We start from the raw sequence: 25,552 nt of genomic DNA on the forward strand, positions 1-25,552 counted from the left end.
CCAGGCCCTAGAGGAGTTAAGATCTCCCTGTGAGAACAGTGGGAAACGTGTCAAGGGTCGTATACAGGGTGGACAGGAACATGGCCGGAACGCTGCAGTCATCAAGGGGGCGTCTGCTTTTCTCCTGTGTGTTTCCTCATCAACACAGCTGGACAAAACAGCTGTAACACAAGTAACTTTCCCCTCATTCCTTCTTCAAAACATCTCCGGTGTTTCTGTCCCACACTCTGGCCTAAGGCAACCAAATAGCTCTCCTTTTACCTTCCTCCCTCCCTGTGTCCCTTTTTCTTTCCTTTTCTGAACTACTCAGGAAGAAAAACTGCACGAACAAAACGCTGCTATTGGATAAAAATTTACAATGTTCTCCGAACACGGCCAGTGTCGTGTTAAACACATTTGGAAACAGTTTGCATCTGAAGCTGAACTAGTTTGCCCTCCAAGCTGCTTCCTATTAAAATGTTCGCATGCGCACTGGGCTTACTTCCGGCAGCTGGCATTCCCTCTCCAGGCGAATGCTGGCCCCAGCACGGCCCCATCCCAGGAAAGGGGAGTTACAAATCCGAGGACAGAAGGGGAAGGCCTGCAGGGGGACACCCTCCTCCTCCAGGTGGTGGGGGCCGCAGACCAGACGAGAGCCGGCTGCTGGCTCCGTGAGCCTTCTTCCGAAAGTTCTCCCGGCTCAAAACTCAGCAGGGAAAGTGAGCGCACATGTGTGCGATCAGCAGTGAGAAGCCAAAAAAGCATCCTTTGGTCGCAAGCCCAGAACGTCTCTGGCAGCCTCAAGCCGAGGGAGGTTTACTGGAGATGTGAGGGGCGCGTCAAGAATGGAAGGAAAATTAGGCAGATCAGGCTCAAAAGGGGCCGGAATTCAGGCAGTGCCAGGGGGTCTCAGCAGCAGGGGCTATGCCAGCTTCACCCACGCAGTGCTTTTGTGAGTGGCATCCAGCTACGTCCCCGAGGGGAGGATGTGCTTGGCCTAACGGGTCATGGACACCACGACTGACGGTCCCACCAAGACTGTCCAGCGGAGGAGGAGTAGACCCCAAAGCAAACGCTGGCTGCTGCCGCCAAAAAGGCGGCTGGATGACAAGTGGGCAATGACACCAGATGTCCATGGTTATTTCCACTCATTAAAAGTGGCGAGAACACACGCTCAGGAAGGTCAATCACTGTTTAAGTAATGGGGAACACTCGGAGTGAAATCATGACACTGGAGGGAAGAAACGGGCCCAGATTCGGGGCCAACAACTTAGCCCCTGGGCCCCGTATGTGGTGGTGGTCACACCAGTGTCACTGGGTCATTAGAAAATGGCCCTGGGAGGCTGGGCCATGCTTCACACGGCAAGTACCGTTTGGAACAATTTTCGACCATCAAGCCCAATTTTTGTTGGTTCTGTTCTGCCTCCTCTGAGTTTTCTTGCTGTTTCTCCTTTTGTGCTGTTCCTGAGACTGACACAGCGCAAGGCTCACACCTCATCCTTGCCTGCGCATTTGTGAAGTCGTGTATTAGCCGCGGTGAGCAGCCTCATTCCAAGCCAGCCTCCGCACCCCCTCCTAAATAGTCAATCATCAAACTATGGAACGAGGGGGAAAGAGCTGGAAGAGACGTTTGCACTCTCCCCACTTTCAATGACTATCAGCAAAAAAAAAAAAAAAAACAGGTTAGTCGGTGGAAAGCGGTCTCCTGTGTGGGTGTCTGTAATTCAATATCCTTTCATTTTCCGATTCTATTTCGAAAAGCCACATTAGTTCAGCTTTAAATTTTCAAGCCCCTTTTTCTTGGGCTAGAAACACCGCTCAAACAGCATAATGCCGGTGGAAAGGGAAACCTGCGGGGAGGAGGGGACAGCAGGAGCCAGGTCAGAAACATTCTACAAAGCTGGTCTGTTGAGATCTTTCATATCCTGCCTGGACAAGCCAGGGATGACACAAGGATACACACCACCTTGTTTCAAAATCTGAAAAGACTCCCCCCTGGCCAGAGCAGTTGCACGGTTTGCACCCACACGTTCCAAACACGAAATTACTCAGTGGGGGCAGCTCACGCAGCATCCAGCCCTGCCTGCAGAGAGCCCCCACTGCTGACTACTTTCCAAGGGCTCGGTGGAGCTGAAAAGTCCCGGTGTGGGGCCACAGGATGTGCTATTCTGGCCGGCCTCCTTCCGGTGAGACTACCACATCCTGGACACCTTTCTAGCGGCATGTTCCTAAACAGGGATGCACCAGTCTTCCCGTGGGCTATTTAAAGTCCAGCCATCCCATCACCCCAAAAGGCTAGGCTCCATGCCTCCACTGATGCCACAGGCTTGAGCAATAGGGGAACAGCACCCTGGCTGGCTGAGGAGGCTATAACTTTACTACAGCATAGCTGTGTGGCTCTGGGCAGGTTACGTGCGCTCTCTGAGCCTCTGTTTCTTCCTCTATAAAATGGGGATAATACAGCTATTGTGTAGATTAGGTGAAGGCAGATCCTGTCCCAGCATTAGAGCTTATCGAATAGAAGTTATTGTGATTATACTGTGACCACTAAGAATATTTTGAAAGATTCATCATTACTAGTAATTCCACAGAAACTCATAGAAATAATAGGCAACTGTGACCTTGCTAAAGTCCAGGTCACTACACGGGGCCCAGAGCCCTGAGGAACAGCATGGACAAAATCAGCGTGTGCGCCCCCACCCTGGTCTGACCTCACAGCCCACATCCAGGTAAAGTTATGCAGAGAGCTGGAAGAGAAGACCCCGCCTGGTTCTCAGTCCATGGTCTTTTCCTGGGCCAGCAACAAGAGTCCAACCTACCCTGCATCTTCTTTCCATGTGAAGTCTGGAAAATGACAAGGGCAGGAAGAACCCAGAAAATGCAATCTCACTGAGCACATCCCACACAGCAAACCAAACCTCCAGAATCAACGTGTCAACCAGAGGAATTTTTGATGGTCTAATAAGAACTGGATTTACTTTCAGGTATGAAGACGTTGCTGAACAAATCAACACAGCGAAAACGACTGCAAGGAGAGTATTTAAGTAGAAAGCAAAACATTTTCAAACATAGCATTTCCCCAACTGAGGTCACTATCTCTCAGTTTTGAAAAAGGAGAAGATTCTGTACTTCGATAATTATAATTTGGAATATACACTTTTTGCATGAGAGTCACGTGCATATTAGCATACTAAAAGTTCTGACGTGTTCTATAAGGAAGAAATCCATTTGCTTTGTTTTAATTCAAAGTTTCCAAAACTTTTTAAAGTATGTTTTTATTCAAAAAAAAAAAAACAACTCAAAACAAACAAACAGAAACCATCTAGTAACCCTGCAAAAACCCAATCTGGGAGACCTGGCTTGTTTTCAAACCTAGAATTGCACAAATGAACAAAAATTTGCAGTAACAGTTACCTCAGGGTCAGGAATGGAAGGGAGATTCAATTTTCATTACTTGTCTACCATTTCCTTATAAACCTATTGCTTTCCTTTATAAAAATGTAAAACACTATTTTTAAAACTCTTTGATTTTACAGCCTGCTTATTCCAGAAGCTTCCATGAGCCCCCTCCTTCCCCACCCCAGGCCATACTCAACACCTGCTAAATATTCTCCTTTGGCCCAGATTTGACTGGTGCTCTCACCAGAGGCGCTTGGTGCCTTTTGAACTCTCCAGGTTTTGCCAAGTTTTCGCGAGGGCACCTGAGAACTCGGTTCTGCAGGTGGGGAGCACACTTACCTCGTGGTCAATTTTGATAAGTGCGATGTCTGCCTTCTCATCCACATCCTTGATTTTGGCTTCGTAGGTGGCGCCATTCTTCAGCTCAACTTTGACCCGGTGCTTGTTGGTCACCACGTGTGCGTTTGTCACAATCAGTCCATCTTCGGACACGATAAACCCAGATCCACTGGCCACCGGCACCTCTCTCTTAGAAAAAGGAAGCCTAGAACCCAAAGGAGCCCCCAGTTACGCCTGAAACACCTGAAAATCAACTCAACACACTGATGAATTGTGCTACAGAAGCAACCCACATCTAACCATCGTTAGTATACATGTTGGGCTTCTAACATCAGAAAAGGGAACATAGGGCCGACTTTTACATGCATCAAAAAATTCCACTTAGAAAATGTTCTTTAGAGCCAGAGGTTCTTAAAACATCTAGAGGGTCAAGAATGCAGATTTAAATAGGCAACTGGGAAAACATCCTGAGGGAGAATTGTTGTCTTCCCATAGGAACATATTCAGTGGCTTTTTGACACTTTAAAGGGTCTCAGAAATAGCTCTGATGTTCTGCGCATGGCAGCATGTGTTGCTGGAAGCCTCCGAGGCCACAGGAGAAAGGAAGGCCCTTTTTACTTGCGAAATAATTCGATGTGAACCACAGCCGGGGCAATCTTCTCCACCACGTCGGCAATGAAGTTGTACTTATGGCGCAAACTGTTGGGGTCTTCCTGCCCTGAGAACAAAAGCAAAGAGGAGACACTTTAAAATACTGTGCTCTGTGCAGTGGTCGCCTGGAGAAAGGTATGGGTTAGAGGGCCTTTGGAAGCCTGAAGGGGGCTGAGGACAAGGTCCTCTGGCTCTCGAGAAGGTCCCCACTCAGGTAAGACAGCGGCCTCTTTGCTTGGCTTCCTTCTTTCAATAGTTTCACCATGGAAATGTTTTGCCAGAGGCACCAGTAAACACCTGAACCTTCTACCAGCTATTTCCAACTGGTCACCCAGGGTCACCTTGCCATGGCATCCTCCTCCTCCAATGTCCCTTCCCCAGCTCCTGCAGCACCACAAAAAAGCAGCCCTTTTCAGCACTTCGCCACCATCGAGGGGAGGGCTGAGGCTGTTTCTGACGAGATGCCCATCCGCAATCATAGATTTTAAAAGGCCGCTATGAAAAAGCATTAAGGCAAAGACACAGGTTCTGTCTTCCCCATCGATGCCACGAGGTGAACAGAGGCCACTGTCTGTCCCCAGAGCAGTTTCTGCCACACCTTAACCAGTCATTCCAAACCCCGGAACTTCCCAGGCCGAAAGGCACAAGAGGTGCCTCGATATCATTGGGGAAAAAAGAGAGAGAAAAATCAAATGACAGTAATTTTCTAGATACTAATACACACTAGAATTAGTGAACCCCCCTCCCATACGGTGGGCATTTTCAAAGCTACTTTCAGACAAATCTATCACAGACCAATGTGGGGCTCCCAGCAAGACAAAGTTAGTTTCCATCAATAGACGCACACACCGAGGGCATCTGATTCAGATATGAGCTCCTGGAGACTCAGGGTGCCAGGACACCCATTTTGCTGGCACGTGTGGTGACAGAGACAACGTCACCCCAGAAGTACAACCGAGCCCCAAATCCGGGCCACCTGCTGATATCCCCCAACAAGTCTCTCTCTAGAGGGGTTCTCGGCTAGTCTGCAGCCAAGAACCCTCAGTGCTTTCCTTTCTCTCTCCTCACCTCCTCCTGGCCCATCAGCCCAGCTCAGCACCGCACAAAGCATGCTCCAGGGAACAGCGGCTCTGCCAGACACTCGTGACCACTCGGCCCCATGGAGAAACTGGCAGGACGCTTTCGGAAACCTTTATGGCATTCTGGCAGAGAAATCTTACGCCTGTTGCATCCAAAAATTTTACATTAGGACTTGTATTTTGTCTTTTTTATTGCATTTTCGTAGTCAATTTTTTTTAACTTATTGTACAAAGGTATTGCCCCATGATGGATAGGAGAGAAACGGAAAAGAAACCGGTTCCTTCACCACAGGTGGCCTAAGAAGCACTGGTTTATCCCCCGCCCTTTCGCTCCCCATCATAGCTCACTCAGCAGGATTCGCAACACGCGCCTCAAGTTTAAAAGCACACCACTGGCCTGCAAAAGTGCCCCTCACACTCACACACACACACACACTCACAAACATACACAAGCACAAGCCCACACTGACACTTACACATTCATGCACACATGTTCACACACATATACTCACACACGGACTCTCACACAAACATACTCACACTCATGAGCACACACATACACTCACACATACACACATAAGCACATCCACACAATACATGCACACTCATACATACAGACTCACACACACACTCACATACACATACATACACTCTTACACATACATACACTCATATGCACATATTCATTCAGAGACACACATATACACATACATCCTCCAGGAATGTGTATATTCCTCCCTCCATGCGAGAGAGGCAGTCATTTCCGGACTCTAGGCGATCAGTGAGACCTGACACTTTCAAGTCCTCTGGGGCTCTCGGAGCTGCATATCCACAGGCTTCCCCATGGGCACCACGGCATCTATAGAGATTGTGTCCTCAGTTCCTGCCATGGCTTTGTGTCCCCATCAGGGACCTCAGAAACCCAACTCAATACCACTGAACACAGGGACATCTCGGGGACAGCCTCCTTCTCCTAAGCTTTCCTTCTTGGAAGTGAGAGACCATCAATGAACAAAGGGGCCTTCTCTGAGCTGGTTACTGGACTCTGAGCTGCTTTATTTCAGGGTTGGAATCTGCTCTCTTTTGTATAACGTGATATTCTAAGGTACAGAAAAAGACCTGTAACTTCTAGGCAAGATAAACTAATTCAACAAATTCATGCTAGCATTATGTTATTATTTTTGTTTTAAAACCGTTTCCTATGCTACCTTATTTTTGTTTTTCCCTTCTTCCTGTGGAAGAGGAAAATCAGGTATTGTTCCCATATTATACTTAGGAAAACTGAGGCTCACAGACTTCAAAGGACTTCTCCATAGATGCTAAATTCTCTTAATAGAGAGTGTAAATAAAAAGAAAATCTGAGAAAATCCATAACTTTTTCACTTAATATTGGCCCCATCCATATCTGTTACCTTCCCAGGTTTCCAGGTAGTTACACTTACTTGGTACGTTTCCCTGAGCTCTCCAATGAGAGGTAGAGATAAGGGGACAGAAGCGTTCTTTCTCAATCCAGAACTGGGTGAACACCACCCAGACACAGCTGTAAGCAAACCATCTGGGCTTCCTCAGCCCAGCTCCCTGGGAAAACGCCAGAGTGGGTTTCACTCTAATAAGACCAGCAACCCAGTAGGGAAGCGTGGAGTTTCTGAGACCCTCCCAAGAAGGACAATTATTAGAGAGCCTTGCCACTAAGGATTATTAACTCACTTCCTCTTTCTGTCTTCCAAATAAGCATGGGAGAATTTGCCCACAACAGGAGTGAAAATAAACGGGTATTTCCAGCTAAAATGAGAACTAGTCGCTTTCTCACACCAACTAGAGAAAAGTGCCTCCAGGGTCTGTCCAGCTGGGAAAGCCACATGGGAGAACTGAAAGGACACTGGCCTGGATACTACAAGAGCTGGTTTCCATCCTCTGTCTGCTGGGTGGCCTCCATTTCCCCGTCTGTAAAATGGGGCCAACTGCCTCTAGAATGAGCTGCAAAGTCTATTCCAGCTCCAACATTCTATGATGTAATCCCTATCTCTCCCTCTTACCCGAACTTGCTACAGCAAGAGCTTGTGGCATTTGAGATTGGGCATAGGACTTTCCAAATTCTGCAGATGAATAACCAGAAAGGAGGAGCAGACCACACTGAACAGCCCAACTGACCAGCCTTAATTGTGCAGTTTAGATGACAAAGCAACCAGTGACCGGCATTAACATCACTTGGTGGACCAGTGACATTGGGAAAATGAAACAGAGCAGAACCAATTGAACATCAACCAATTGTTCACAGATGGGCAAACTGTCAAACCAAAAAGGAAGTGTTTGTCTTCTCCAAACGCAATTTAAGAATGAGGAATAAAAGTGTCTCGAAGAGCAGCTTGGCTCAGGACTTTAAAAGGTTGTCCATCAAACTGGAGGAAGCTGCTGCTGCTGTCGCACGGTGTTTAGAAACCCTGGCTGACCCCATTTGCTCTGATCTCTACTGCCGGTCGACCATCTTCCTTCCAGAAGGGTCAATCTTTGTGGAGAATTCCCAGAGATGGTCCCAGGCTGGCTCTGCCACAACCCACTCTCTGAGTGATGCAGACAGATGAAGGGGTGGGGCCTCCAGACCACTCGGGCTGGGGAGAATGGGTAAGAGCACAAGCTCTGTCTCAGAAGAACCAGAGTATGATACTCAGCACAGTACTTACCTGCTGTGTGACCTTACCGTGTTTCCCCGAAAGTAAGACCTCGCCAGACCATTAGCTCTAAGGCGTCTTTTGGAGCAAAAATTAATATAAGACCCAGTATATAATATGATATGATATGATATGATATGATATGATATATATGAAATGACATGACATATGATATGATATGATATGATACGATACGATATATGACATACATGATATGCTACCGGGTCTTATATTAATTTTTGCTCCAAAAGACGCATTAGAGCTGATGGTCCGGCGAGGTCTTACTTTCGGGGAAACACAGTAGGTATGTCACCTAACTCCTCCATGTCTTATTGCCTTGCCCATAAAATGTGATGATGATAACACCTACCTCAATGTGTTTTGGAAGCTGGCTTTATGAGCTACTATATATGAAGTACGTAGTCACGTCATGCCATACAGTTTAAAACTTTTTTATAAAAAGAACAGGTAAAGGTGGTGCTCAGTAGGCGGCTCTGGACTAATATGAACACCACATACCGCACTGGTACAGCAGAGAAGTAAAGGGAGAGGTAAAGGTGTCTAGAGAACCACTCTCCCCACCCTGGCAAATTTTTGTAGGTCGTGGAGGCTCCTCCTAACAGAACCATCGTGGACACAACTGCAGAGGCAGAGCCCAAGGGGAAGCTATGAGGTAGGCCAGTTTTTCTGGCTTTGACATGTGTTTATATTTCGCAGCTAACAAAAGTATCCCACAGCCACTGCAGAAGGAAGATGGCGAGCTAGGTCAGCAGAATAATCTAGCCTGAACTGAAGCCCAGCTGAACTTTCAAACTCCCATGGAGCCACCAACCTGCACCAGAAGGAGACAAATATAACTCCCTCTCTGAAGTAAGGGTCTTGTCGAGTTAGAAGAACTGATGTGGCGGAAGTAATGAGGATGGGAAGTCACAGGAAGGGTCAAGGCCTAGAACTTCTAAATGTCCCATTATTGTGAAGAAAGCTGGAGCTGATTGGTAGGTATTCTATAATGGCCTGCCATATACAGAAAGCTGGCAAGTCAGAATTCAGAAAAGTGAAAGGAAGGTATTTTCTACATTCCTGATTAATTTAAAAAAGGGAAAAGACAAAAATGACGAATATCGGGGATCAAAGAGGGAGCATCACTACAGATCCTACAGACATTAAAAGTTTGAGAAGGAAACATTATGAACAAATTTATGCACATAAATTCTAGAGCTTAGATAAAATGGACAGATTTCTTTAAAAGACATAATTTACCAAAGCTCACTCAAGAAGATATAGATATCCTGAATAATCCTATATCTGTTAAGTAAATGGTATTTGTAGTTTAAAAACTGCCCATAAAGAAAATTTCAGGCCCATATGGCTTCATTGGTGAATTCTACCAAACATTTAATAAAAAAAAAAAAATACTAACACCTTACAAACTTTTCCCAAAAACAGAAGATGGGAAACAATGCCCCAACTTATTTCAGGAACTCAGCATTACACTAATTTAAAAGCTAGACAAAAGACAGAAGAAAACTATAGATTAATATCCAGCATTAACATAGAACAAATATCCTTAAATTTTTTAGAAAACAGAACTAAGCAATATAATAAAAATAATAATGTATCATGACCAGGTAATGTTTACCCCAGGAAAGGATAAATAATGTTGGTTTAACATTTGAAAACCAAACAATGTAATTTACCATATTAACGCAGTAAAGAATAAAGTCCAAATGACCATCTCAATAAATGCAAAAAGACAATCCGACAAAACTGAACACCCATTTGTAACAAAAAAGAAAACACTCATCAAACTAGAAATAGAAGAAAATTTTCTCATCCTAATAAGAGGTATCAATTAAAAATACAAAAAAACCCTAAAACACGATACCTAATGGCGAAAGACTGAATGCTTTCCCTCCCTCTAACAGCAGGAATAAGGCAAGGACATTCACTCTTACCACTTCTAGTCAATGTTTTATTGAAGTCCTAGACAGAATAATTAGGCTAGAAAAAGAAATTAAAGATGTAGAGATTAAAAAGGAGAACATAAAACTGTCTTTATTTGCAGATGATATAGGGTCCATACAGAAAAAGCTTAGGAATCTACTATAAATATACTACCTAGGATAAGTGAGTTGATCAATGCCAAGGATAACAGGTCAATATACACAATCAATTGTATTGCTGTGTATTAGGAATAAACAATTGGAAACTAAAATTTCAAAAATACCAATTATAACAAAAATATTAAATACTCAGGGAAATATTTATCAAAATATGTACAAGACCTGTACACTGAAAGCTACAATGCACTGCTGAAATAAATTAAAGAAGACCTAAATAAATAGAGAGTGATACAATACTCATGGTCAAAAGATTCCCTATTGTTAAGCTATCAATTCTCCCAAAATTGATCTAAAGATTCGAACATACTCCCAATGAAAATCCCAGCAGGAGTTTTTCTAGAAATTGATAATCTATTTCTAAAATGTATGTGAAAAGCAAAGACCCTACAATATACAAAATAATTCTCAAAAAGAGAAAACTGAAAGACCTATGAGATTTTATTTTAAACAGAAAAAGTCTGAATCACTGGGATTAGAATGATGAGTCACAACATTTTAAAGATAGACCTTTCCACTTAGCTAATAAATATTTATCATTACTGGTTTGTAACACAACAAACGACCCATTAATAATTTCCTATAATTTTATGAGTTTTTAAATTGGCAGGTTTCCATCCAAAGATAATAAATGATTCATCTCTCCTGTCTATAAACTACGAGTCAAGCTCACAACTCCACAAAATTGCTTCCTTGGAACCCATCTTCCCTGGAGTATTACAGATAATACTTCTTAATGACTTTCAACAACTTCCTTGGAGGAGGAGAGACAGTGTTGACAGACTTGCATAATTAATATCAAAATTAAAATAACAGACACTTCCATTACTAAGTGTTTACTGAAAAGAGCCAGACACCAAGGAAATTGCTTGACAGACACTATCACATTGAAGAAAATGTGTTGCAGTGAAAATGAAAATCACAAGGGGACTAAGAATCAAAGATTTACTACAAAACCGGACATGTACCTTGAATACATCAAAACGTGTGTGTTTTTCATCTTTAAGGCAAAAATATCAGGTAAAAATTAGATGTGCAGCAGGAAAGAGAGAGAAGCAAGTCTTTCTGGGCCTAATGCCATGGTTCTCAAACTCGGGCCCTAAGGCACCCCAGAGTACCCACCCCAGCAAGTTTGCAGGATATTTCAAACTTCCTGGGAAAATACAGTGATACTTAATATCTGCTGGACACCTTGAGAACTAGCTGTAGGTAGTTCACTCACAGTTTCAACATCAGATCTCACTGTAGTCCTTTTGATGATTGCATATCCTTATGAATTTGGATTTCTGGTGGTAATTGTGATTAAAAGCAAGTACTGTACAAAAATTAATGTTGAAGTGGAAATGAGGGTGGCAGTCCAATCTGGGTCCAATCTGATTCCAAGATTTGAGAGACTGTATGGCACCCAATAGGTACATAAGTCCTATTTGTAAGTAATTGTGATTATTAAATAATGAAACTAAAGTATCTTTTAAAAAGTTTTTTTTCAAACGACAACTTTGAACTATGCTGTAAGGACACAAATACTTACTAAGTTATTGGGGCCTCATCACTTGGTAAGTGGAACTGTTAGATGTTTCTTTTGGCCTAGGGGGTACCATGAAAAAATTACTGAGACACTAAGGGTGCACCAACCATGAAATTTGGGAACCTCCGCCTGCTGTCTGTTGGGCTCTCTCCAGTGGATAATCCTGAAACTTTGTACGACTGCAGTAGTTTAGAGCAGAAGTGCATTTACAGAAGGTAAACAAAGCTTCAGCCGAGAGCAGTCTGCTTGCCCTGCGCGGGGCCAAGGCGAAGCATTCAGTTGTCAGGTGCTTTTGAAAAATTTGTACAAGTGAAACATTTTAATTGCAGTTGGTTGAGGCCACTGTCTCCTACCCTCTGTCACATGTCTCGGGTCCTGTCGGAGTGGCTGTGGCTATTTGGGGATGTGGCTAAAGTGGAATGAATACTGGGGAATCGTTTTCTTTGGGTTTAATTACATACGTTTTTGTGCTTTGAAGTCACTTCTCTGTCTAATGAAGTAACTGATTTATCCTGGTACAGAAATAAATGGTTGCCAGGGACACTCCTACTGCCGCCCTGCCCCCTCCCTTCATGCAGGCCAGATGTTGTGTGGATTATGGTGATGGACGTATATGGGTAGTGGAGAAATGTGCTCGGGAAAAGACTGCATTAATAACAACAATACATTATTAATTCTATTCTCTCCATAGCAAATATTACAAAATCGTTATGTGAAAAGGTGATCAAAGAGTCACAGAAAAAAATACATAGGGGGTAAAGTATTTTAGTTTTATCTGGCGGTTAATAACATCATGACATTTTTCTGGGTTTTGTGGAGTTTGTAGTACCATGTTTCCCTGAAAATAAGACCTAGCCGGACAATCACCCCTAATACATCTTTTGGAGCAAAAATTAATATAAGAACTGGTCTTATTTTACTATCAGACCCAGTATAATATAATATAAAATATAATACTAGGTCTTATATTAATTTTTGTTCCAAAAGGCACGTTAGAGCTGACGGTCCGGCTAGGTCTTATTTTCGGGGAAACAGGATATTTGTCCACTTTTTAAAATTTGTAATTTGTGGTAGTTTCTTTTTTTCAAGCTAAATAAAAAATTATTTTCATGCCTATTGTTGTGGTCATTTTGAATTCCTTTTTCTTACAGAGGATCCCCCAAATTGTACAAGTGTCAGATCCCGTAACACCTGGAAAATTCCTGCCCAGGTAGTAGGCCCAGGCCCCACCCCTCCCTGGCCCTCTGGAGCACACAGCTGACTCACAATGTGAGGGGGCGCACCTGAGCCATGCCAGCAGGACCCCTGAACAACACCTACAGGACACGCTGCCTCTGCCGACCAGAAGTCTCAATCATTGACCAGTCACCATGGCTAGTGTGGGAGGGCTCTGCTTTAGAAGGACCAGGGGAGCCCTGAAGGCCCTGCCTGGCAGTCCCAGGGGACTCTCAGGGCAGCCCCTTCCCTGCACCAGTCTGCAGCTGCCCCAGACCTGGCTCCAGTGGTCCTAGCATCAGATCTGGATGCTCTGCCCCTGTGCCTGGCTCTACCCCTTGTCCCTTCTCCACACTTTGCTGCCCACCCTCTCCCACTTGGGTTGGCCAAGCCATTCTGGTTCACAAACTCAGAGAGATGGGGATAGAAGGGAAGGCCACGCTGACTGCAACCTCAGATATTCCTAGCGAGGCCAAGGAGGCTGAGAAAGGTCCCAAGACTCCTTGTGACTGCCAGAATGACTTCAGAGCCAGACCTGGCCTCAAATCCCGATTCTGCCCTTTACAGCTGTGTTAGTTCAGGGAGTGGCCTTCTCTGTGTGAGCCTGTCTCCTGTTCTGCAATCTGGAGATAACACCAGCTCCTTCTGGGTGGTTGGGAGTCCTAAGTGAGAGGATGCACAGAAAGCACTAAAACTCACGCCCACCTGGAGGCCAGGACGGGGCTGTCATCTCCCAGCTCTCAGCTTGCGCTCCACCTCCCAGATGCATTTCAAAACCTGCATGCAGCTCCTCCCACACTTCAGAAAGTTCTAAGAGTCCCACTTCTACATTCTAATTCAGGCAGGTCTGGCCTGTTGTCATTGTCTCCCCGACTCACAACTGCCACTTGGGGTGCGTGAACTTACTGCAGCCTCCCCAGTTTCTACCTGACCCACGCCATCACATGGCTCTGGGTCCCCACCTCTCTCCCAGGACTCCTTAATGCACACTCTCCACTCCTGCAAACCTCTCTAACACACTACACCCCACCCCACCAGCTTGCACTCACACACCTACTTTTCTTCCTGCCTAGAATATCACCAAGAAGAATAGTACTCATTTATTGAGCATCTGCTATGTGTTAAGCACAATGCTAGGCAATGAATAAACACTATCTCTAATTATTCCTGCAAGCCTGCACAGTAAATCTTATCCCCAGTCTACAAAACGATGGAAAAACGGAGGATCAGAGAAGTAAGGCAGAGAGGTTAAAGCATGTTGCTCAGAGCCCCAGAGCTGGCGAGCAGCAGAGGCAGGAGGCTCACCCCATCTGTCTGGCTCCAAGCTGGAGCTCTTCGCTCTGCATCTGTGGCCTTCCTTCCAGGTCCCAGCCCTTTCACCCAGCCTCCAGCCCCCTGCAGCCCGTGGAGTTGTGGGAACAGCTTCCCACTTCCGGGCCTGAGAACTCAGGGCCAGGACTCAGGATTAAAAATCCAACCTTCGCTTCCAGCAAGAACAATCGTGCAATCCAATTTCTCACCAGACTTGATAAGTAGGGCGAATTTGGAAAACAACTCAGTGTATTTGAGGGAAAAGAAATAAATCCTCCTTTATTCAGAGGGAACAGCATGTTCCCAAAATTCAAATCAGCTACAAAAGCAGATTGATCAAATCACTGGCATTTTAATGCACTGTCCTACATTCAGGACCCGCTAGATAATTTGCAGAGCCCGGTGCAAAATGAAAATGTGGGGTCCCCTTATTCCAAAATTATTAAGAATTCCAAGATGGTCACAGCACAGCATCAAACCAGGTGCAGGCCCTTCTGAGCACAGAGCCCTGGGGGACTGCACACAGGTGGCACTCCCGTGACACCAGCCCTGTCTGCATTCCAGACTCATTTAATTCAAAACCCAAAGTGCAGGTGAAGTGTGAAAAGCAGCACACCTTGCTCAGGAGCTGATGGAGATGCTGCAGTAAGCTGGTCATGCCCAGGTGCCCAGAGGCAGCCTATATGGGCTGACAGCACCCCGCGAGCAGGGAGGCAGCCGCCACCCGCTTTCTGCCTTCCGTGATCCAAGAAGCAGGGCACAGCTCACACCACCTCCAGCCAGCCCCTTGTGCTGAAGATTCCTCAACGTGAAAATGAGAAGCCTCGACCAACGCGGTGGCTTCCTGGTCCCTCTTGGCGCTCACAGAGACAGGGAAGAACTCACTTGTGCTTTTCCCCCTAATTTCTTCAACTTTCAATTCCAGCAAAGATACTGGTATTTTAAAGACTATAAATCATAGCACAGCCCAGTTCCAACAGCTGGCAGGATTCAGGGGAAAGGATGAAACGCGAGGAAAGAAACTGAGCCACAAAGAACACTGGATTCGGCCGGTGTCTGCTGGCCAAGGGACGGCGTGCGGCAGGTCAGTCGGGGACAGGTCACCCTCCCACACTTTCCTTCATTTCCCTAACGCTTCCAGCCCAGCCCTTCGCTTCCTTCTGTTGTGTGGCCTTGGCACAAGTGACAAAAGCAATAAAGTTCTTTCAAAGGTACGGGCACAAAATGCATTGTACAGAGGTTGAAAATGAAGAAACGCTAATGGAAAGCATTTTCCCATTTTCACTGCAAGGGCCAGGAGACCCCCTCCTGACCATGAACAACCCAGGGAAATACCTCTAAGATGTCAGCTTGGAGCCACCACTTCTGTAGACTCAAAGCTCCACCCAAAAGCCCTGGGAAACACACCCCGGCCGCCAGGAGACACAGCAGCCAGGCTCCGACTGGCTCAGAAGCTGTGTGTAAAGAAGCATCCACAGCAGACCCCTATTGGGTGTCATGAAAATTTTAAATCGTCTTTGGGAATGGTTCAGTTGCTTAAAGGAGTCTGGACATACTCCTCAACTGTCAACAGCTACCCTCCCATAGCCCCAAAACCCCAAGCAGGAATCCCAACCCCATTCTTCAAGTACCAGGCCCAGAATCCAGTGACACCCCAGCAGTTATTGCCATGGGGGTGTAGCGGGAGGCTGTCCTCTTCTTCACGTTTTGATGGTCCAAGGGTCACATCTGAACATTTCTTTGTCCCTGACATGGCTAGATTAAAAGTAACTACAAAGAGGCTACTTGCTGGGTAAAGCCAGGTCCAAATGCAGAGGGGACCCCAGGAGGAAATTACCCTCCAGGCACATCAGTTGCATGCACCCGGGGGCCTGCCCTCACTGCTCTGCTCCATTCACAGTCCAGCACCTTTATAGAAGGGCAGGAGAGGGGAGGGTGGGAGTGAATGCAGCCAGGACTCGGCCCAGAGCTCCCTTACCTCCCAGCACTGCATGCCCTGAGCCAAAGGTGCCCCACACTTCTGAAGGAGTGGGGGTGCAACAACAGGGGGAGACAAAGCAGAGAGCCTGAGATGGCTACAGGCCAAGGCCCACTGACACAGACAGCCTGCAATGGCCAGTCACTGTGGTGGCGGACGACAACACCTGGAACGTACGTGGGTCCCCACCACGCTGCCGGCCACATCAGGCCTTTTTTTATTTTTTTAAAGATTTTATTGGGGAAGGGGAACAGGACTTTATTGGGGAACAGTGTGTACTTCCAGGACTTTTCTAAGTCAAGTTGTTGTCCTTTCAATCTTAGTTGTGGAGGGTGCCGTTCAGCTTCAAGTTGTTGTCCTTTCAGTCTTAGTTGTGGAGGGCGCAGCTCAGCTCCAGGTCCAGTTGCCATTGTTAGTTGCAGGGGGCGCAGCCCACCATCCCTTGCGGGAGTCGAATAGGCAACCTTGTGGTTGAGAGGACGCGCTCCAACCAACTGAGCCATCCGGGAGCTCAGCGGCAGCTCAGCTCAAGGTGCCGTGTTCAATCTTAGTTGCAGGGGGCACTGCCCACCATCCCTTGTGGGACTCGAGGAATTGAACCGGCAACCTCGTGGTTGAGAGCCCACTGGCCCATGTGGGAATCGAACCAGCAGCCTTCGCAGTTAGGAGCATGGAGCTCTAACCGCCTGAGCCACCGGGCCGGCCCCACATCAGGCCTTTGGATGTCAGAACTGGAATTCGGGCTCCACAACTCTGGCTGAGCAGGACACCTGTCCCAGGTGTGTAGGCACATGGAGACCAGACCAGGAGGCAGGTGGTTAACTAACCTGACACCGTGGAGCTGGGAGAGGTGCTGGTCCACATTCAGGGAGGGCAAGGGGGATGATTTTTCACTAAGAAAAGCTTTCTTTGTGAGGCTGCATGATGAATTTGAGAATTACTGTGAGAAGCACAGGAGAAGGCCAGACCAGCTGGGGGCAGGGGGGTGGGGGTGGAGGGCAGCAAGGAGGTAGTCAAGCTGCATTTAAGGGAGCCAGGAAGGCAGAGAAGCATGGCTTCATCCTCATGCAGTGAACTTGGACTACTTTCTCCCTGAGCATCAGGAGAGAAATCAATTTAAACAGGTTCCTAATGGGTAATGAGACCCGAAGTGCAAAGGGGATAGGGCTTCCTATTTGCACGAGTGGTTGCCTGGGGAGGAAAAAAAAAAAAAGAGCATAACTCAGCGATTGCAGCAAAGATGTCCCACAAGACTCATTTTCTCCGTGTTTTCAGTTTGAGTGACTGCATTCTGTCTGTCCCACTCCATTAAATTCCAAGGAAACTTGTCAGCGATGGCTCCAACCCGGAGGCTGGTCCAGCACTGGTCCGGGGCGTGGAGGCAGCAGAAACAGAAGCTAGACTTGCACATTCCAGGAAACCAGACCCCTATTCTAATCGGTGCTGTGGCGGCAAATTCCAGGCCACTGGGGGCCTGGGCACAGAGAGGCCCATGTGTTACTGTAGAGAAAACGCACAGGAAAGAGAGAGGCGTCCCTTGGCTGTGGCCAAGGCAGCAGAACGGAGGTCTAAAATAAACCTGAAGATCCTCTGCAAATCTGAGGAAGAATGTACAAGACAGAAAAGACACAGCTTTGGTGTCAAGCTTCCCACGGCCAAAGGCTCTGCGACCTATTCTTGTTCAAATAAACTGAATTCACAAGTAGCAACTGGCATTATTTTTTTAAGGTTCAAAATTGAATGGAACTACTATACTCTCTGTCTTTTGCAAGGAAATAAAGAAATAAAATTCAGGAGAGTTACGTGTGACCTATTTCTTTCCTCATAAAGAATAAAAGAGGAAGAAGAGGCGGAGTTTGGGAGCCTGGCCTCGGTTTCCAGCCCACACTGGCACTTCAAGCGCTGGCAGCCCTTCTCTTTCCGGTGCAGTCTCCCAGACGCTCAGAGTGGGAAAAGCCCGCCAGATGCCAGACCTCAGACTGCAGGTCTGTCCCCACCTCCATGTGTCCTGAGCAAGTAACTGTTTGTAGGGGCTGGGCCAAGGCTGCAGCAGATGGTGCTGAAAAAGACTGGGCAGGTGACGTGAAGAAGCAGAGAAACTGACCCAAACAAGTCTAAGACAGTCTCGCCCAATTAGCAACAAGCTTTCGGGGGCACCTGGCCAGTTGGCTGCAAACCCCTAGATGTGCAGTCACAGGCACAGCCCAGTTCTGCAACTTCACCTCTACTGGTAAAAGGTGCCTTTTCAGAATCGTGTAGTTAAAGGTGTCTGTCCCTGATAATTCCTTTTCAGTCTCATTGGCCAAAAATAAAAAATGAAAGTCCCTGCTTGCACAGCCATGGTGAATGCTTGGGTTTGGTCAGCACTGTCGATTTGACAGTCTTTGCTGACCTATTTCATGTATTAGAAAAAAAAGTTTCCAATCAATTTCACCATACGGTTTTTTTCAGAAGTCTCCGGAACGTCCGACATGTGTCTATTACTATCTTTAGGGAAACGGCTGACGGCTCAGTTCACAAAAACACTATTAACTTTCCTTTCGATAAGCATCTGGCTCCGGTCTTGACCTTCCCAGATTTCTCAGCTGGGTTCTCTTCCTGCTCCGACTGCTCCTGGTTGTTATGTCTGGAGTGGCCAAGGCAGTTCAGGCACCCAAATCCTCCTGCCAAAGTGGGGAGGGGGCCAAAGGTTCAGTTTATTAAGGGGTCTGTCATCAGCCACCCTCCCGCAGGCCCATGGTAGAGGAGGGATGGCCTGGGGTTTGGGGAAAAGGAGACTAGAGGATAGAGAGAGGTACATAAGGTGACAGCGAAGCCAGGGAGGGGACAGTTCTTCCCGAGAGGTCCCCTGTGTCCATCTGCTGATGAGCAGTACGCCTGAGATACAAGGAGGAGAATGAAGGACACGTGTAAAACTGAGACTGAAGCCAGAAAGAATGTGGTTCAAGTAAGAAGTGAAAAGTGGGCGCTGAGACCAAGACAAGCCACTTCCCTTCTCTGGGCCTCAGTTTCCTCATCAGTAGGATGACGGTAGGCTAGACCATTTCCAACAGCCTTTCCAGCTCCCTGAAATGATATAAGATCTAACAAATCTGAAAAGTGCATTTCCTGATCTTTTCAGTGCGTAATTCCTATCCGTATAGAATATTCCTATTTTCAAAGCTGGCTGCCTGTGTCATGTCCTCCAGTCTCTTCCGATACAAGTCAATGCCGCCTCAGCAGTTTAGACTTTCAAAGTGACTTTTGTGGTTGGGGTTAGGATTCTCCATCACAGAGAGGAGAAAAAAAATAAAGTCTGGTCTTCCTGTATCACACACAAGAATATTATAGGGTCACAAAATGAAATGAGGCACTGATACCTGCTACAACATAAACGAACCTTAGAAACATTATGCTGAGTGAAAGAAGCCATCAGAAAGGACCACGTGTTATTTGATTCCACTTCTGTGAAGTGTCCAGAGTAGGGAAATCTATCAAGACAGAAAGCAGATTAGTGGGTGCCTAGGGCTGGGCAGAGGGGAGTTATGGGGCGATTGCTAATGGGCATTGGGCTTCTTTTTGGGTGATGAAAATGTTCTAGAATTAGATCGTGGTAGTTAGTTAATTAGATAGTTGCACAACTCTTTGAATCTATAAAAACTCTGAATTGTACACTTTAAAAGGATAAATTTTATGGTATGTGAATTATATCTCAAAAAAACTGCCATAAAAAAGAAAAAAATGAAGGTCACTTGTTTCTTTTTCCTTTTTTAATGTGGCTAGTAGACAACTGGATTTTATGTATGTGGTTCATGTTATATTTCTGTCGATATATTCAAAAAATTTGAATAAATATACTCTTCACTTTTCAAAACAAACAAAAACCGTCTGGCCTCCTCTTGCATCCTGGACAAAGCTGGCACCCGGAGGCAGAAAGCTCTGTGCTGGGCGTCCAGGAACTCAGGTTCTCTGTCACTGCCTGGCTTCTGACCCCGGGACCTCACGTCCCCTCACTGGTCCCTGCTACTCGCCAACCATACAATCCTTTCCAGGTCAGAAAGTCTGTGATCACAACTCCATTCCCAGGTAGAACTAAAATTTAAAAGTGCTCCTTCTACCCTAAACATTGCTTATCTCCTAAAAGCGATCAACCTGAGAATAAAAGTAACTTAAAGACAGACCAGGTTATTTACCAACCGAGCAGAATGACTGGTTTGGTACTATTCCATTTATCCTGAAGGATTTCTTTTGGAGGAATTTCTTTTTGGTGCCCCAGTTTTCGGTGAGTTAAGAGGGTGATAATTCTATAGCTGATGGCAACGAATATGGGTACAACCCTGCTGGAAAATAATGTGGCAATATATACCAACGGCCATAAAAAAAATCCATGTCCAGCCCTTGCAGTCCATCCAGCCACTGCACTTAGTATCCATCTCAAGGGTATAACCCTTGATGCAGAAATAACCGCAGACATGAAAATGTTTCTTTCAATACTGTTTACAATAGCAACCATAGTCCAGGTAGACACAAAGAGTGGAAGAGTTAAACACACGGTGGTATAATGCTCGGGACAGAAATGACGAAGCTGCTCGAATAATAGTGGAATCGTGGAACTTCTTCTTCTTTATTTTTGAGATGATTAGACTATATTTGTAACTATAAAAAACTGATACAGTACAATATGTCATCAAATGTATGAATGCATTGCCTATGATGTCTAAACAGAACGGTTACAGAAATGAAAAGGGGGCTTTATGCTAAGAGAGGAAAACTTGGTACACTCCTCCAAGAGAAAATCTAACCACAGCTTGAAAGACATTGAAGCATGTCAGCCCTGATTTATCTGGCATGTCTACCATGATATTTATACTGATTTCTTTCCCCTTCAGCAAGAGCCCTGTAATTATGGCGCAAGGACATTAATATGTGCTTAGAACTTCTGAGAGGAGAAATCAGTCATTATATGGATAGCTTTCAGGTCATCTTCCAACCCAAAGAGATCATTTGTGGGGGAGGAGTTTTCCTTAGCATCACTTTGTAATGGGAGACTAAGTGAAAGCACCCAGTGTTTCTCAGCTGCATGGGGAAATCATGTGAGTGGGCCCTGGTCTCTCCCAAACACCCAGCCTGTTCCAGGAAGGAGTGGCTGAGGTGGGAAGAACTCTGGGCTCTGCCTTGGGCCTTAGGACAGAGTCCACACTGCCCCCCCCCCACAATGATGAGCTGGGCAGCTTGTGACAGTCGTGTTACCTTTGGGTGCCTCAAATTCCCCATCTGTAAAGTGAAGGGCTGGCCTGAAGGACCTGCAAGGACCTTCCACACTCCGGTTTCGTGCTCTGAGATTCTCTACAAGCCAGTTGGTGACACTGGCCAGCCACTAGTTTCTCTGCAGGGAAGGAGGTAACCTTGTCCACAATTTCCCAGAAAACATGAAAATGGGGACGTTGATGTGGTCAGAGACGAGCTACGGAAGGTGAGCGCACAGACAATAGTTTCCAGAAGACGGAGGATGAACACGGTTGGCCAGTGAAGGTATCCCGAGGGAACAGACTGTGGATGAGAGCATTACTGAACCCCCCCAGAGGAGGGTATCAGTGCACGTGGCTCCTTTCTAGATGGTTGCAATTCTTGCCCTTCCTCCTATACCTTCCCTTCTGTTATCAGACTTATCCTACTTGGTTTTCCCCAGTGAGGGCTGAGCCATACTGGGCTACATTTTTTCAGAGCCAAAAATGCCAAACTGGTGGAGAATGTCAAGCGGAGATCTAAGGAACCTCAACTCAGGCCATTTCTTGACCAGCAAATGTTCAACAGAAACTCCGCTGTGACATTCAGAACGTAGACCACAGACTCCCAGCAGGAGCCCGGGCTCCCTATGATGTAGGCATAAGAGGCTGCTGGGTGCTCCGTATAATCATTGGAGCACTGCTGTTTTGAACCAAACGTCTGCCCTGGGAGATGACGATAGTGAACTCTGTCTTTGTCCTCCCCAAAACAGAGGGTCAGTGCTTGAGGACAATTCCATCACCTTGGCCGAGAGCTACAATGTCTCAGTGGGACAAGGGAACATGCCCAGTGGAGACCCACGTCCAGAAAGCATATTACTTTTCCATCCTTCCGGCTCCACTGTTTGGTGCTAGTTCAACCAGGAGTCCTGGAAGAGTCTGGAATTGCCAATTAGAGATCCTAATTCCTTGTAACTTCAATGCTCCAGCACTCCTCGTTGACAAAGCACCTTCACACCCGTTCTCTCCCCGAACCTTCACAGTGCCCTTCCAAGGTCATTATACCCATGCTGCAGATGAGGAAACTGAGGCTGGAGGGAGTTAGTAACTCATCCAAAAGGTCGAAGGGGTGCTAGGACCCAGGTTCCCGAACACTATGAGTCATAAAGGAGACAGCAGTTCAGGGCTTCCTAATAGACTCGGGAGACCTAACCATCCCGTCAGGAACTGAAAGACTACCTAAGCAGAAAACCAGTGATGATATACCGGTAGTAGACCTAAGCAGTTCTGTCAATCCTCTGGGCCTAACTCATGTTTATAGAACACTCCATCCAACAACAGCAGAATATTGTGCTGGTCACATGGCACATTCACCGAGAAAGACCGCATTCTTGACCAGAAGACACATGCTAACAAATTTAAAAGAACAGAAACCATACAAAATATGTTCTCAGACCACAATGGGACTGAGCTAGAAATCAGTCACAGAAGGATAGCTAGAGACCCCCAACACGCCTCTACATAACACCTGAGTCAAAGAAGACTCAAGAATAGCTTGGGAGTGAGATAGACTTGGGTTCAATCCTGGCTCTGCCTTTTCCTATGGGGTAGCCATGGACAATTAATTCCCTTCCTGGAGCGTCATTTATTTCCTCAGCTGGGAAATGACCTCCGTGAGTGGTGATGAGGAAAGAACAAGGCAGGCCCATAACACAATCAGCACAGTGCCCACCTCCCAGAGAGCACCCAGTGGTGGCAGCTCTTCGGGTCATTGTTCTGTCCAGTTCTGTCCTGGAGAAGATTGTCCCCTGCTCCCTTATCCCAGGCTAGCTCACTCTGTGCCAGAGAAAGGCAGATGTGACTGCTGAATGCTAAGTCCTCTCTCCTCTGTATCCAGTTGGCAGTGTCTGCCTGGGCAGCCTCAACTGGCAGAACTCTCCGTGTCCATCCATCCCCACCAAGCAGTGGCTGCCACTTGGAATACTGGCACCAAAGAGAGGGCTCTCCTAATCACAGGGTGCCAGATGACTCAACTGCTGGATGACCCACTAAAATCTCTCCTGAGAATATGTGCAAAGGACCTCTAGTGCAAATCTCACTAAATTCTGAGAAAACAACAGTTCATCATGCAAGCAGGCCTGCCGTCTTCTTGAGATTTGATTGCACAACCAATGAAAAAGATGTTTCCCGAGGCTTGAAAATATTGCACAAGGCTCTGACTCATTAAGACAGAGCTTATTCAAATTTGAAAATCATCAGAAACTCCAGCCACAACAATATGTCCCCTGAGACCATCATGATTGTCTCCTGGTGAGGGAACAGCTGCTGTCACATGCTATATGGAGAACTGTTTTTATGAAATATGCTTATTTGACACTTTGTCCTAGGAATCTAAAATAATAGGGTATCCATGGATCCCACACTATTTTCCCCCAAAGATGTGACAAATCTTTCCTTGTGAGGAATTCCCAAAGCATGGATACCAGACTAAGCATCAGTCAAGAAGGCGTCAGGGCTTCCATACACTGCTCTCTCCTGAGGGTCACAAACTCCTGGGAGGGTTGATGACATTTGTAAATAGCCGGCGTTCCAGACCTGTACTTCTTCATTCAAGAGGAGTCACACACTCCTCAGAGGTTATAGGCAACCACTGGGGATTTCAGAGGGTGGCAGGCAACGTCGTGTCAGTGTCCCTCTGCCCAGAGAACCTTTCCTAACATATTTATTGGAAAATTCCAAGTCAGCCTCCAGGACACACTTCCTGCATCATCGTCGTCCTCTAACCCGCCCACCCACCCACCTTATCCCCAGGAGACAAGATCACGACAGCACTTCCTCCACTGAGCTGACTCCTGGTTAGATGTCTTGATGAGGTTTATTATTATCATTAATTATTATTGTTATAGGTATATTGATTGAGTTCCAGTAATGTATCCGGCACAGTTCTTAGCATGCATATAATTAGGTGTTTCTTTCCTCCCACAACCCTATGAGGTATGTATGTATGTACTATTACTTCTATTATTATTTTATTGATGCAGAAACTGGGACTTGGAGAGATTAAGCCACACGGTCAGAAAGCCAGGTGTTACGTGACCTGCTATGAACTCCTTGAGATCATGGGCCACCATGCCTTACTCATCTCTGACTCCCTATTTTTGGACACTTCTGAAGATATAGTAGGTGTTCATAAATGTTCTAAATGAACTTAGAAATGGATCTCACGTCGCGGATTCCAAAAACTGAACTCTGCGCCTTCCAGCAGCAATAGATGTGCCTCTTTACTGCCACTCATTTCTGTCCTTCGGTGTGTTGTGCTAGCTGGTGTCTGTCGGTGGCTCTAGACACATGTCACCGAGCAGCACTGGGTCACATCAACTTCTCTGCCACTTTAGGGAGCCTTTGGGAAAAGCGAATGGGATGGCTATACGTCTCAGTTTCTCTGTTTGATATTAATTTTCTTTCTTTTTTTTTTCTAAAGGCAGAGAAGGTGGGAAAGGAAACATGAAACAGTTCAAGAGAGATCTCACTCCAAGGACGCCTGCAGCCCAGGCTTGGGGCCCCTGGGAAGCTCCTGTCTTGGGGTGGCCATGTCACCACTATGGTTATCCAGGGACTCTGAGCAGTCGGTACAAAGCTGAAATACAGTGAACCAGGCCCAAGATGGGCCACATGCGTTCAATGCCAACCTCGGCTTTGACCATCAATAATTTAAGAAAAAGAAGTAACTCTTAAAGAAGACTGCCTGGTCTTTAACATAGGGATGAGGTGACCACAACTCTTCAGAGACTGGTTTTCTGATAAGAATCACAGACCAGTCCAGCGAGAAGGGACCTCAGAGATCATCTGGTCCAATCCCCTCACTTCTGAGGCCCTGAGAAGTTGGGGGCCAGTCACCTGGTCAGGTAACAGCCTGGGAAGGGCCAGAGACAGTCACCAGCCCACCAGACCCTCCACCCCCGCTGGCCTCCCAAGGAGCCCTGAACCCCTGCCAAGCTTGATTTCTTCTTCAAATGAAGCCTGACCAGAGCTATTTATTCACTTAAAATATAAGCTCATGGAAAGTCTGACTTCTCAGTC

General features: G+C 46.3%; 1 protein-coding gene across 1 annotated transcript in view; it reads right to left on the minus strand.

Annotated features, from left to right (window-relative positions):
• Positions 1-25,552, minus strand: part of HTRA1 (HtrA serine peptidase 1) — a 50,089-nt gene that overhangs the window by 19,842 nt on the left and 4,695 nt on the right. Inside the window, exons 2-3 of the mRNA XM_033130846.1 lie at positions 4,336-4,435; positions 3,718-3,922 (exon numbers count right to left, since the gene is read on the minus strand). Of these exons, the coding sequence (XP_032986737.1) occupies positions 3,718-3,922; positions 4,336-4,435 (305 nt within the window). The remainder of the gene's footprint in view (positions 1-3,717; positions 3,923-4,335; positions 4,436-25,552) is intronic.

This window comes from Rhinolophus ferrumequinum, chromosome 16, assembly GCF_004115265.2.
Source record: "Rhinolophus ferrumequinum isolate MPI-CBG mRhiFer1 chromosome 16, mRhiFer1_v1.p, whole genome shotgun sequence".
Lineage (NCBI taxonomy): Eukaryota > Metazoa > Chordata > Mammalia > Chiroptera > Rhinolophidae > Rhinolophus > Rhinolophus ferrumequinum.